The 15,408-nt window shown below is 39.7% G+C and overlaps 1 protein-coding gene across 1 annotated transcript in view; it reads right to left on the bottom strand.

Annotated features, from left to right (window-relative positions):
- LOC139444834 (phospholipid-transporting ATPase ABCA3-like) overlaps positions 1-15,408 on the bottom strand; it is a 20,176-nt gene continuing 4,768 nt past the window's right edge. Inside the window, exons 2-19 of the mRNA XM_071225812.1 lie at positions 15,139-15,378; positions 13,521-13,771; positions 11,889-12,126; positions 11,196-11,369; positions 10,796-10,977; positions 10,384-10,512; positions 9,920-10,049; positions 9,423-9,577; positions 8,487-8,642; positions 7,668-7,878; positions 7,142-7,391; positions 6,710-6,855; positions 5,273-6,262; positions 4,883-5,101; positions 4,176-4,687; positions 3,539-3,726; positions 2,654-2,824; positions 1-2,521 (exon numbers count right to left, since the gene is read on the bottom strand). Coding sequence (XP_071081913.1) covers positions 2,068-2,521; positions 2,654-2,824; positions 3,539-3,726; positions 4,176-4,687; positions 4,883-5,101; positions 5,273-6,262; positions 6,710-6,855; positions 7,142-7,391; positions 7,668-7,878; positions 8,487-8,642; positions 9,423-9,577; positions 9,920-10,049; positions 10,384-10,512; positions 10,796-10,977; positions 11,196-11,369; positions 11,889-12,126; positions 13,521-13,771; positions 15,139-15,378 — 4,796 coding nt within the window. The 3' untranslated portion in view covers positions 1-2,067. The remainder of the gene's footprint in view (positions 2,522-2,653; positions 2,825-3,538; positions 3,727-4,175; positions 4,688-4,882; positions 5,102-5,272; positions 6,263-6,709; positions 6,856-7,141; positions 7,392-7,667; positions 7,879-8,486; positions 8,643-9,422; positions 9,578-9,919; positions 10,050-10,383; positions 10,513-10,795; positions 10,978-11,195; positions 11,370-11,888; positions 12,127-13,520; positions 13,772-15,138; positions 15,379-15,408) is intronic.

The raw sequence follows: 15,408 nt of genomic DNA on the forward strand, positions 1-15,408 counted from the left end.
TACTAAGTAGAACTCACCAACATGATACAAACATTAATTTAACATAAAGTATGAACAGTTACGCCGTAGTGAAAGGCGGTGAGGTAAATGGGGTTTAACGTCGTTTAACGTCGTTTAAAGATTATTGCACTTATATAAAGACGTGCATGCAGGTATGTGTGCGTGTGTTCGTGCGTGCGTGTGTGTGGCTGCTTGTCCGGAGATACAGATACAATGCCCAAGTTTAATAGGAATACCTCACTCAGACACTGTATACCAACCCCAAGCCGACACGTCCATGCAGGGTAACAACAAGTACCATCTTTAAACGTCTTTTGGTATGACACGACCGAGATCGAACCCCGGACCTTCCGTTCTCTGGGGACACGATCTACCACTAGTGGTCTGTGGTAAAGGAGCTGAATGCGAGGTTAACTTTGTATAATTTTACATTATTGCACTTCTTTCAGATCAGTCTTCTTTTCCGGTTGGGTTCTTATCGAAAGTCGTGGCTTAATTAGCACGGCCATCTAGGCCTGCAAGCTGATTGGATATAGAATATACACGATCGTGTCATTATTTGCGGGGACACCTGTGTTGTATAGATATAACACTGGTATGGATTCCATGTATGTCAACAGTATGGCCAGTGGGGGCGTGTCAAGTAACCTTGTTTTAAAGTGAATTATATAGTTTTATCATTGTAAGATAATCTCTTTTCAATAACAATTCCGCGATTTCATGTTAAAAGAGAACTCATTTTGTCATGTAATTATTTGATACAAATTATGTGAGGTGAGGTGAAATGGGGTTTAACGTCGCGTCCAAGATTATTGCACTTATATAGCGACGTGCATGCACGTGTGTGTGTGTTTGTGTGGCTGCTTGTACTAGTCCGGGCTGATGCCGATTTATAGTGCTAGCTCACTGAGATACCATGCCGCAGTTTAACATGAAGACCCCACTCAGACACAGTATACTGACTCCGAGCCGACCAGTCCTTGTTTTATCCCCTTTATGCCGAGCGCCAGACAGGGTAACAACAAGTACAATCTTTCAACGTCTTTTGGTATGACGCGGACCTTCCGCTCTCCGGGCGGACGCTCTACCACTAGACCACGGAGGCGGTCCACAAATTATGTAGTTGAATGAAAAAGGAGTATATTTCATTCCTCGAATCCATTCATGCGAAGGGAAGTACGATGTACAAATGGCCAGTGTTTAATTGTGGATAGGAGAATGTCTTAGAGTTAGAAAGAGTGAAGAAGAGGTTGCTTTGCCGAGAACGTGTGCAGCCAACCATGACCGTTGACGGATGCTTGCTTGCTAGGGTGCGAACGAGAGGGACGGCCTTGTGCGATCAAACATGTAACTTTTGAAGTTACCTCCAACATGACATACATGGAGCCTCTATATCTGCCTCTGCAGTATTTTTACTTCAGCCTTTGAAATTGACAGACTGGACTGAAGTGCAAATAAACATTTTTAGATATTTTGAATACGATATTTGTATTAACATTATTACGATCTATCCACTTCTGCATAGTTATATTTTTTCCATTAGACTTGCTCTTCAACATAAAATTCTGAAAACAAGACTCCATTTGTTTTCTAATGAACTATCTAACTTTTTCAAATTTAGTAAATCGTTACGTTTTTTGACGCCATTGGAAAACCTTAATCAGAAAACAGATTCCTTCTTAATAGTTCAGAATAAAAGTAACTGAAAATCTCTTATCATCCCTTTCGACTCGCTACATAAGCATACACAGATATGTAATATACATGTATGCATGCGAATATATGTTTTGATACATATGTTAAGAAACAATATTACATTCTGGAAGGTTGTTTACCCTGATACCATCGTTTAACGACATTGGAACGTAAATATGGCACACATGGCATGATGATATGTTGTGATAATAGCTTAGGAATACATTTGTGTATCAGAAACCTTAAAGCTAAGATTTGGATTTTTTGAAAACCTGTATAAGATCTAGAGTACATAACCATTACTTGGCCATGTCTCTCATATTTGTCAACTGTGATGTTATTCACTATAATGTACAATTATTCTAAAATCCATCAGCAGCAACAACATATTCTCTTGCAAAGGCTTGTTTTATCCTCCTTTGGTGGAATCTGCCATCGTGTAAATGAGAGGAACACTTGTTCAAGGGTAGTTTGGTGAACTGAATAGTCCTCGACAGAGAACTGCGCCTTGGATTGTTCCATCACTGTGAAGACCTGGGCGAGACTGACGGCGCTGTAAGGAACCTGGAAGTGAACATAGCCCTGATGGTCGTCGAACACGTGGGTGTTGGGATAGGATGATGTGATGAAGGTCACCAGCGGTTCTGTTGGGGCAGGAGCTCTTTCATCTGATGCTCCTGGTTGAGTTTCAACTGTTTTCATCCGAGCTATCAGTGTGTAGCCCTGGCCGAATTTGGTCTTTAAATGTTGTGGTGTTCCAAGACACACAAATCTTCCATTCACCATGATGGCAATTCTTGTACACAGAGCGTCACATTCTTCCATGCTGAAAAGGTCAGATTCAATTTAGTGCTGGTTGGTTATATTCAATATGTCTTGCCATCCATTTCAAGGATTGGGCGTCTCAGTATTATCGTGCAAAGAAGGAAAATGTCATATATGTCAACATTATACTAACCTGTGAGACGTGAGCACGAGGGTCCTGCCGCACTCCCGGACCTTTGACAGGACGTTCCAGAGCTGCCTCCTGGCCTTGGGGTCCATCCCTGTGGACGGCTCATCCAGCATGATGAAGGCCGGGTCTCCAACCAGAGCAATGGCGGTGCTCAGCTTACGCTTGTTACCACCACTGTAGATATAATTGAAATACATCTAATATGAGTGAGTGAGTGAGTTGGGTTTAACGCCGCTTTTAACAGTATTCCAGTTTTACCGCGGCGTGTCAGCTTAATGTGCGAGGAAAGCCCGAAGTGATGCAGGTCTCAGACGTTTACCACTTCGGTGAAACCCAAGAGCACGGGTATGGTGCTGACAAATCTAGAAACATAATCGATGCGAACCGGGATTCGAACCCACATTAATAGGTTTCTGTCGTAGCCAAGGGACGCAACTCTGCACAGTGAATCGCGGCGCCTTAGACGACTGGGCAATCCGTGCCCCCACACCAATGTGAAAGAAATGCATACATACTATTAAACAAGTTAACACGTAAAACCAAACTAGAATATTTTTTTCTTTTCAGCATTGTGAGGAATTTATCTGTAATTTATTTATGTTTGTTTGCTTGTTGTTTAACGCCGCACTTAGCAATAGTCCAGGCATACGACGGGGGACTGTAAATAATCGGGTCTGGAAACAACAATCCAGTGATCATCATGATCATCGATCCACGCGATTGGGATACGATGACATGCATCAACCATGTGAGCGAGCCTGACCACCCGATGCCGCTATTCGCCTCTCACGACAACCATAGTCACCTTTTACAGCAAGCATGGGTTGCTGAAGACCTATTCTACCCTGGATCTTCATGGGTCAATTTATCTATGTAAATGTCCTTCACCTGTACTCCGATGTTGGTTTGTCTGAATACTGCCTGAGCATCATGATATCCAGCAGGTTGTCACAGACTCCTTTGATGCGGCTCTCCGGCACTCCCTTGAGTCGGGCGTACATGGTGAGAGTCTCTCGTCCTGTCATCTGGTCAATTAGGGCATCAAACTGGGGACAGTAGCCCATGTTCTCTTGCACCTGTGATCAAGTTGAATAAGTAATATTTTATGGGAAACATACACAGTGCCAATGTGTAAAAGACACATTCATTTTCGGAGTATTGAAGTTATTTATTATATACTAACATATATATGGTATCACAATCGGGGTAAAAATGTTATCGAATTATCGATTCATTGCAAATGTCTATGGCCTGTTTGCAACACACGAAGTCGAAAGCAGTGCTAATCACAACTATCAATAGTTTCGACAGACAAAAGGATAGGAAGAAATAATGTTGATAATTAACTTTTCCCCGATTCACTGCCTTTGGGGTCATACAGTTTACCGACGGCTTGACTCGTTGCTCATACAGTCGACCAGTACGCTAACTTGCCAAGACTCGATTCTCTTTTAATATAGCCCATTGTGGCATCAAACAACTTATTCTGCTATGTACTTCCTGATAAAACAAAGACGTGAGTTACCTTTTGGGTGTGATTCTTGATGTCATAAGACTGTAAGAAAACATTTCCACGTGTCAGCATGACGTCTCCAGTAATCATTTTAAATGTGGTTGTCTTTCCTGCACCGTTTTGTCCAAGGAGACCAAAACACTCCTTCTCTGGTATGCCCACACTCAGATGATCAACAGCAACGAAGTTCCCGTATCGTTTGTAAACGTCCTTCAGGACTAGTGCATCTGAGTTCCCGATTCCAATGGGTAATTCATCAATGCGTTGCCTTTCACTGAGAACATCTCCATCCTCTGGAACGTGTTGCATTGGACTGAAGGACGGTACACCGGATTGTGGTTCTTCCGTTTCCTGTGGTCTGAAGGCATACCAGATTCTCTGTGGTATCTGATACTCAATGAACAGTGTCACAGACATATACACCACAGCCTGGAACAGCATGAAGACAACATAGCGTCCGACTCCCGGAGAGTCCCAATCCAGGAAGTTTTCAGTGAATGGAAAACAGTAATCTCCACATGAATCTGCAAAAATCAAACAATACGAAAATGAACAAATCATATACCTGATAAAATGAAAATGTGTCAAATGTCAAGTCGTAAAACGGAAGATTTATTTTAGCTCCACGAACTTTAGGCATCCATGTTATATTGCCTAAAACGCATTCGCTGTTTATGACTCACATATATGTCTATATAAAAGTAATTATGGAAACCAACCTTTACAGCATGGATTTCCCCCTGTTGTTGTGGCACAAAGTGATGTGTAGTTTTGCTTACTACATATGTCAAGGGATTGATAGTTGCTGTACATATCCATGTAGGACTTCCCGAAATTGTAGTGAGGGAAAACTAGTAGAAATATCCAGTCTGCGACTTTAGCCTCAGATGTCTTTTGTAGGGTGGTCAGCATAAATGATGTTAAAAGAGTTGCAAGACCTGTTGGGAGAAAACAGAAAACTTATAAAATTAAAATAATGAATATGACTCTAATATGGGTTTTTACCAGTTACATTTTAAACTTACCACCAAAAACATTTGAAAACCGCTAACAAAATATGGACACTATAATTTCATTGCGTTAATTTAGTACATACTAAAATACCACACCTGTGATAATATTCAAGATGATGATGACAACCATCCCAGTAGGAGGGGACTTGAACATATACTGAAGAGCATACATGAAGGGCAGAACTGCCAAACCATACACAAGCAGGATGAGGAACACGATGCCTAATCTCCCATCTTCTGTATATGCTGGCGACTGGAATCCTGCAAACACAATCAGCAGCAACAGGGATGGAATCAGGTAGTTGATGTAGTCCCAGACAAAGTTGGACAACCAGAAGACAAATGGTCCAACCCCACTGACAGTCTGAAGATGTTTGGCGCCCACCAATCTCTCCTTGATGAGGAAATGGACGAAGGATGAAGTTAGGAAGGCCATGCCAAAGATAAGACAAAACGCCACAGAAAAGCCGAGTCCAGTTACAGCTGAAAGTGTGTTGCGTGATGTCTTTTGGGCATCAAGAGGAAGAGGGTTGTTGATAGTGGTAATGGAATGATCCTGAGATGTAAAATATTTAAGGATTGCATTCATCATGAAAGACAAAGCTATGGGCTGGCTGTGGTAAGGTTGTCCATTAAAAATACCAATTGCTTCTTTGCTAGATTTGAACTGGGTTCCAATTATCATTTTCTTGTTGTATCCACCAACACCAAGATCATTTCCTCTTGATAAGAAGTAGCTTGTCATATTATTTGTCGACATCATCTCAGGTTTGTTTTCAGATCCTGCAAATTGATCACGGTATGCCTTTGCAAATGTCTGTGGTAGTGGTCCAGATCCGCCTTTATATGGGACGTAGGTGCCTTTGAATGGTGCCAAGTCTAGAGTTAATGGAACTTCGACTACTTCGCCTGGGTCTACCTTGCTGATTGCCAGAGCAGCAATAGCAAACAGTACTGGTAACAGAAGCTGGACAATGGTGATGGTCCTATTCCTCAATGTGTGAAGAGCCTTCTTTACAAACAATCCTCTGAAGCGAGACAGCTCCAACATTATTCCTCTGGTTTTAGTGAATCCCTTATTGAATGCTGAAATAAACACATGACTAATTAACAAACAAATAAATAAATAAATAAATAAATATATAAATCAATCGCATTTTCTTTGTGTCGAATAGTAATAGTATTGAGGGCATGCGAAATAAAGTTACACAATAAATGTGCACAATAAAAAGTAACTGATATTGACATATTGTAACATATTGATAACTTACATTAAATAATTATAATGATAATATGGATTATACGTATGTGGACGTATGGATAAATATTTCCAATGTGTACACCACAAAAAACTTTTAACCCACATGTACATGTACGCCTCGATAGAATTTGAATGATATTTTCCAAATCAGTTGAAAAATGTAAATCACATTTTTGATATGATATTCATGGTATCTTTTTGTTTTAAATCTATTTTTCAACAGTTAAACTTATACTATAAAATAATAAATGTTATATTAAAATGTTATTGACCTAATATATCTGCCGCTCCCGCCTCTCTCATTTCATAATTGCCGTTGCTCCGACCATTTGTTCCGTTAGATATCAAATTGTTTCTTGATCCTGTTGGGTAATCTTCATTGACATCCCCATCCTCTCTTTGCTCCTCCTCGCCAGCTCTATCCGACAAATACAACGTCCAATGTGTTTAGATTGATATTGCTGAAATTTGCTTAGGTACTGTATTAATCATTACCTACATGTAACCATACCATTGTATGACGCAGTTGCAATATTTAACAAATCAAAATGCCACGACATTTTAAAAAGATAATGCTATTTTATCGTCAATTTACAACAGATCATGGTAAATACATTTGTAAACTGATACTTTAATGATGGCAGAGTGTACATATTCCTTACATAAACTCGATACACTGTTTCAAAATAACTGACACCACTCACTTGAGGAACACTTCCTCCATAGTGGTTGCACTTGCGCCAAAACTGGATATGCCAAGCTTCTCCCTCTGGGTTTCAATCTCCGTGAAGAGAGCAGCAAAGTTGGCTGACTGGTCATCAGGCAGCAAGTAGGAGAGTTCAGCATTGATCTCACTCTCCATGACTGCTGTAGAAACGTGTTGCTGGACAACTGCCGTCACTGATGCCACCTGACAGGTGGGTCCCTTCACCATCACCAGGTGATAGCCAGCTCCTAGAAGACAAATATGTTGCCAGTGATGTTATGAGAAGTCAAAAGTAAAACAGACAACAGACGCCAGCTAACTTGAAATCGTTTCAGAGAAGGTAAGATTTTACATAAACACATACAGTGAACTCGAACACGGTTATCACGAACTGACAGATATAACGAACTGGTCTTTTGGCCCCAGACATTTGCTATATATATGCAGTATATATGGTCCCTTTGAGTTCGTTATAACCATAGTGTACTGTATACATAATTACAAGCATAACAACTCAGTAGTACCATAGAGTTTCTTCAGGAAGTACGATGTCCCACAGCACTTGACCACCCCTTCTGTCATGATGGCGATGCGGTCACCCAGAAGGTCAGCTTCGTCCATGAAGTGGGTGGTCAGCAGCATGGTCCGACCCTGTCTGTTCCTCTGAAGGATGTCCCATGTCTGTCTCCTGGCTGCAGGATCCATGCCGGAAGTCGGTTCGTCCAGGATCACGATCTGAATCGCACATTTGTATTAGAGACAAGTGGAATTAATACTATGTGGATTCTCAAAAGCTCAAAGGATTTGCTTGACTTTTTACAATCTCAGAAAAAATAAGCGCCATTTTGTCAAAGCATTTGATTTTTCAACTTTGTACACCACTATCTGAAATGACAAACTTAAGGTAAAACTTCATTCCTTAACCCATGCTGCATTTGTTACCAAACTTATATTCAGAGGTTTAGGACAATTTGTTAAAAAATGAAAACAAAAGTCATCTGAAGTTTACTGAAAAAACAATGTGTGAAATGCCTGACTTCCTCGTTCATATAATCTACCGCAAATTTTGTGGTAAGGCATTTAGAAAAGGAATAGGCCTCTCTCCATGTCAAGCAATATTCCAGCAGCTCCAGCCTTTGGTGTTTACATTTCACAATAGTCGAAAACGTACAATCGACTCTGCTTCATGCAGATATTTCTATTGCATATGAATAGTATTTTGTTACTTTATTTAGTTTCATATGTACCACATTATTGATATGGCTAAATTGCAAATAGCGACATCGATAACCATATTGTTTTTGATCAGGATAAAATTTATTGATTAGTTAGTAATGGACTACCTTCGATCCTTCAATCAAAGCAATGCCAACAGAAAGCTTCCTCTTCTGTCCTCCAGATAGATGCTGAGACTGAGTGAATCTCTTCAGACTCAAGCCAACTTCATTCATCATGGTGGTAACATCAGATTGAACATTTTTGCTCGGACAACCTTTCAACTACAAAAACAGAACATTTCATTGTTTTTTTCTTGATTTGCATACACCATTCTTGAACTCGTGGATTTTACGAATCGGAAAATGTCTTGTGTTTGCGCTTGGATTTCCTTTCATGTTAAGTTGACAAGTCATGCTTCCATCGAAATATACTGTGATATCATTCAAATCGTTTTTGTTTTTGTTTTCCTTCTAGGTTTTCCTGTCATGACATGCATTTTTCTACAAAGAAAATAACGAAAAGAAACACAGGTGTTTGCAAAAGAAACATATGTGCATATCTATGCAAAGTTTCGGTACACAATGTCACGATGTCTCGCAATACAAAGAGAAAAACATAGGAGTTAGTTGTGTAAGATTGTAATGACATACACATAGGCAAAAGAAAAATGACAAGCCAGTTTTTGTGATCCTTGAGATGTCCCACTGTAATTCTAACAAAATGGTACAAGTTTCAGTACAAAAAAATAAGATGGTAAAGAAGATCTTAGATAACCATTGTTTGATAATGATATTTCCTCCAAACTTCTGAACCAAACATGAAGTAAGTTCAGTGTTTTGTAACTGGCTACTTATCAGTTATATCTATAAGGTCATCCACAAACGAAAAGGAGTGATTTATTTCCTCTGACATGAACTGTCCACATGGGAAATATCAACATAGCTCATCAACCGACTATCACTGGGCACCATATATAATGAAATATAACACTTTATCAACTGCTCATTCAATGTTCACTCATATTGTCCAGGATTCTGATTGTGTAGAAAATCGAAACTTACGCAGGCGAAGAACTCAAGATGTTCCTCAACAGTCAAGCTGTCAAACAGGATGTTGTGTTGCGGACAGAGACCTAGACTTTGACGGACACTCTGGATGTCGTTGCTGATGTTATAACCGTTCACAATGGCGGTCCCTCCAGATGCAGGGATGAAACCTTCGAATAAACACACAAGTGTTATCATTACTGTTACCAGATCAAGACATAAAGTCCACACATGTGTCAACAGGAGGGTGTAAAGGATCCTACGAACTGAACGTTTGCATACACACCTCAACCACCAGCCTCGTGGTGTGCGAGCCCATTCAGCTCGTAAAATTCCGTACCCCCGCTAGAGGTACGTGTAACTCGAAATTCACTATCAACGGGAAGGTTTGACTAACGATTTCCTTTGGAAGTACATCTGGTATACAGCCCTAATAACAAAATTCAAAGGAACATACCAGTATATGTACAACTGGCATAAATACCTATTTTAAAACCAGTGACTGCATATACCTGTAAGAACAGACATGGTTGTAGTTTTTCCAGCACCGTTGTGACCCAGAAGGACAGATATCTGACCCTCGTACATGTTGAGACTCATCCCATCCACGGCTACCTTCTTCTTAGATCCAGAGCCGAAAATCTGCGAGGCAAGAATACATTTGAATACACTGTACATTGTTGGTTTGGGTTCATAATGGCGAACATTGTGTATTTGGGTACAGAATGGTGTGTTATATGAGGAAACTGATTCTCTTTTATGATGTACACTGATTGAGTATAAGTAGAATATAGGTTATTGAATTAAAATACATTGCACCTTATGATGTTTAAGTCAAGGATGGTGTGTAGAATGCAGATTATTAATGAACATATATATCATCAATTATGATCTTAGATTTGATAACAGTGTATAGTAGTCTGATGTTTCATAATGCAAAAGCAAGCATAATATTACAAGTATTGAATGTTCCTACCTTCTTGAGGTTTTGGATGGATATTCCAGACTTCATACCACTTGGTTCCTTTTCAAAGTGTTTCTCATCCAAGTGCTGATTGCTTGAATAATCGGCATTACTCTGCTTAGTTCCACACCAGTAAGAAGCCTGGTATTACAAATGTTTGCGGATTTCTAAATGTAACTTACATTGTGTATTCCTATAAATTTGGTTGGTTCTTACACAGAAAATAGAATAATTAACTTAAATATGACATGAGAAGGCATAAATATGACTCCATATTGAACACAATGGAGCGTTCAGGAAACTCAAATTGATGAAACATTTTGCTTAGAATGTACAATGTGTCAACTTTATAGGTTTACATCTTTACAAACTAACTTTGAATCTTTACACCATGTATGACATACAAGCCACCGGAAGTACTTACAGTGAAGGGGAAATAGAATGGTTTTGGTACACCAAACTCCCCTGGCCAGACATTGTCCATATACCAGGTGATGAGAAGGTGAATTGCTGTGTCGCCTAGCAACATCAAAATGGCATCCAGCAGGGAGAAGTTGTCATCCACAGTAGCGGGCTCATGCAAATTAGACCACTGCACACCCGAGCCTACACAATGTAAAGACCAAACATAAAACGTATTCCAAATACTATGCACGTGTATGTATTGCCGATAGTATATACTTTTCAGATGTAATATACTGGGCTGCATATTATCCAAAGAAACAAACATAGAAAGTTTATTTTGCAATTTCTAAGGGATGCGCTCAAATTCAGTATTACTTATCCTTGTCATACATGTATTTGGAATGTGAAGAGAAACACACCAGCTCCTTCATACTGTGTTATGACCTTTGCTCCAAACGCCATTCCCACATTAAACAGAAGACAGGAAGCCAGTTTAGCCGGCCTGGACATGTTCTGGTATATGATCTGTAGGTAGAAGTACGGGCAGTAGGATATGAAGAACACGACCCCGCTGATTGCTGCTCCGATATTTGCTGAAATGTAAAGAAATCATGAAAAATGTGCACCAGGTTCGTTATTCAGACTTGGTATAACAAATATAAGATACGGTATTTCCAGTTGGTTCGTTATTCGTTATTCATTTTTCTCCTTTAATATATGACAGCAGGTTCGTCTTACATCATCGTCCAAAAGCTGTTTAGTTATTTAGTACCTTTGAATAACGAAAAACAAACCAGCATCTGGTTTGTTATTCAGTTCATGTCCAAGAAAATATATAAATAAATGGAAAAAAGAATCTGCTACTGTTTTTATTTATGTACTTATTTACAATAGAGACTTAAATTGTGGGAAACCCCTTTGCAGACGTAGCCCTCATTAAATATTGACTGTATTTTAGGACAAATTAACAAATGTAGGAAAATGTAATTGTGTAATGAGTGTGGCCTCTTCTCGTAGACCCTGTCACTGTATCGCCTTCTTCAACCACACCACCTATACCCATTTCCAAAGAAAAAATGGGAATTTAAAGTCACGTAATAATGGATATTTACCCCGTTGAGTGAAGACGCTGATCATGAAGCAGTAGGAGATGATGGAGACGCCGTAACAGAGGAGGAACACGAAGAACAGGGAGGGGTCTGATTTGGCCAGAGCAGCTCCATTTCCACTTGCATTTATTCCACATAGTAGAGCATACAGCGCCATGATTACCAACACATATATAAAGCTGGTCAGAAACCAAGACGTCCAGTGAGCTGAAGCACTCAGACCCATCAGCTTCATGGACTCCTGCGGAGGAAGAAATGGATCAAGTCTTAACTTACAAATAGGCGGTAGGCTAGCCTCATGGTTGAATCATTAACTTGATACGCCGACGATCCGGGTTCAATTACCCACATATGTGCAATGTGTGAACCCCTCCATTGATATCCCCCTGTCAGGATTGAGCTTGAATTTGGCTAAAAGCGGCGAAAAACTTTACTCCCATAACTGACAATGTTATGAAAGATCTTGTTTATATTTAAAACTGTGAGTGAAATATATTGTGACAAACAACCGGCCGTGGGGTTATCGGGGTATGTGTTGTTGCCCAACAGTCTAAACACATGCAATTCGCTATACAAAGTCGTATCCTGTGATCATACCAGGATCCGCTGACAGTGGACTTGAATCCCATATTCACTTCCATTATGACCCTTGGCCTGTCGACACTCGGGTGTTTTGATTGAAGGGAAATAGTCCACTTTTACGTAACTTTCTTTGTGTTTACGTTGGACGTTCCTCCTAAGTAAGTCTAATACTGTTTAGCGCGAATCCTACCCGATTGACTCATTCACACACTAATTACATAATACCAAGCAATAACTGTGGTTGCAATATCATCTCCCCCCCCCCCCCCCCCCCCCAAACACACACACTTTTGAAAACCACCGAGGAAGGGTTTTGATAATTTGGCGGATCCGCCCTTTGGTGACGTGTGTCAGATATTGCCATTTGTTAATTGGATGATTGCAAAAACAGGATCCACAATCTGTGGTTAGAAACTGGCCTTATGTCCCTATTTCCTGTGTAGAAAAGTGTCCCATTGGTTTCCTAGAATTTGTTGATCGCGGATTGAGTAATGATTTATACTTAGCCTGTCAAACGGGTAAATGTTATTCGGGATAATAACATCAAGGTTTCTTTTCTAATTAATCAGTGTTAATGGATATGTATGTGACGGATATTCAATTTAGGAACCTACATAGTAAAATGTAAAAGTTATTGGTACCTTTTCCAAGCATCGTTTCTACTCCAGCAGCTGAGCGACAATATGACGCTACTCTTAAATGATATGATGTCATAAAACTATTAATGGCCCATGGCAACCCGGTTATCATAAATTGAATACACAATAAATTGAATATCCATTTTGTCAAAATGTTGATTTTATATTTAAAGAGAAAGTAAAGGTGTTGCATAGAACTACAAGTATCTTGTCGAGAAAGTCCCTAAACTTAGAATCTGATTAAATTATGTTTTTTCCATCAATGACATATCGACACCCAAATCCATTTGTTTTAAAATGCCTAACATTTCATTGTTTATTGGAAACTAACATATTGTTGGCAGGCATTTTGAGAGTACAAATATACATGTGATAACCGTGAATCGTTTTCCCCAAAATTTATTTGAAGACTTACTTTCAGTTTTCTTTCCTTCTCGTAAACAACCCCCTTTGTTGTCTGGATGGCCATCAGGATGAAGCTCAGCATCAGCAACACCGGAAACACGTACTGCAGCAGCAGTGTCATGGTGTCATTGATGTAGGGCGGGTATGGCATTCGCAGCATTTGAACCTTCAGGTCTTGCAGTATAGCGGTTGAGTTGGGGTTGAAATGTTTGATGATGGCTTCATAAAATATACGCTGCAGAACCACAAAGTCCTCATAGTCTGAAATATATTGACTAGGGGTGACTATTGAGGCATTTATGGCTATTGCGATACTATTGCGATAGTGGCCCTACTATTGCGATAGTTTTCACTTGCAATTATAGCAGGCTTTAGCAGCATATATTTCAGCATTTTGACTGACACCATCAAAATAATTATAACTTTCTGATACTATTTGTAAAAAAAAAAGAAATGAAAAGAAAACAAGTTCAAATTGACCTTTCAAAAACATGTTAATACAACATTTCACTTCATGTAACTGGTAAAGTCTTAGGTTACTGCAGTGTTTTAGCACCAATGTGAATGAATGTGATTGAATGACTAGTATTTGACTATACAAACTGTCAAACTCTTTAATTGTTTTTTAAGAAAGTAAATGTACCAAACAAATTAACAATCGAAACTATCGATAGTTAGACAAACTATCGCCAATAGTATCGATTGTTTTAAGTTGCAATCAATAGTGTACTATCGTGAGACAAGCAATCGCAATCAATCGATAGTTCGATGTATCGTTACACCACTAATATTGACATGCTGAAGGGTGTCTTAACAAGCTTTTAGAAGTTAACACATAGGATCGGGTAGGTGATTTTCCCTCTGTCTTCGTGCAAAATAATGCATGAACAGTTCATATCATAGTACGGAGTACTTATAGAAACAATCAAAATACTGTTGCAATAGTATTTCTAATAGCCCGGTAATATAAAAACAGTGTTGTCACCCCTATTCTATGAAGTCTAAATGGATGGTCAGACTTGGTCGCTCGGTTGACAGTGTGTCATCGTACCCTAGCGCCGCTTTGATATAGCCGGACTATTGCTGGGTGCCGCGAAAAGGACTAACAAACAAACATTATTGTATGCCCAGTCACTGACCATCATGAAACAGTTATTATCTTGATACTTGTTATCCCACAGTGTAAAAGGGTCGCGTCGTGTCATGGCTTTGACTGTGCTATGAGTATATGACATGCATGGCGTTATGATAACTGCTTTTTTCTACTTTGTCCTTTTTTTCATGAGGTATTAACATCAGCTTTGAATTGAAAGTTTGCTTGAAGCTAAATGTCCAGTGCACAAATGCCAACTAGTTACTTGGATTGGATCCCTGGAGCTAAGGTCCGGGTTGGAATTGGTATTTTGCAACCCATCCGTGTCGTACTTGTAAGAGGCGACAAACGGATCAAGTATTAGAAGTCGCTGACTTGGCTGATGTATGTCATCCTATACCAATTGCATTGATCGATGCTCGCAACGTAAATCAATGAATTGCCTGGACCAAACCAGTATTTATTACAGATAGTCGTCATACAAGTGGAATATTCATGAGTGCGGTGTTAAACAACAAACAAACAAAAAACATACCTGGATCGGAACCACCTCTTGGTCCTGCACTAGCCACGAAGGGTGTGGTCTCCGTGGTGTGCCACCCACCCCCATAAATGTCCCTTTTGGGACGAATGGCAAATCGCAATTTCTTAGGCATGATGGTGTCTGTCATAGCAACGTTTTCAAATTCAACAGCAAAGCCAACTTGATCAGAATTGTAACTGAAGTAGTCCAGCATATCTTTTCTCGATGAAAATCCTTTGAACGTAGGCAAGCCTGTATGAATGGTAGAAATGTATATGCAAT

The sequence above is a fragment of the Haliotis cracherodii genome, unplaced genomic scaffold (genome assembly GCF_022045235.1).
Source record: "Haliotis cracherodii isolate W230 unplaced genomic scaffold, xgHalCrac1.p SCAF_6, whole genome shotgun sequence".
Classification (NCBI taxonomy): Eukaryota; Metazoa; Mollusca; class Gastropoda; order Lepetellida; family Haliotidae; genus Haliotis; species Haliotis cracherodii.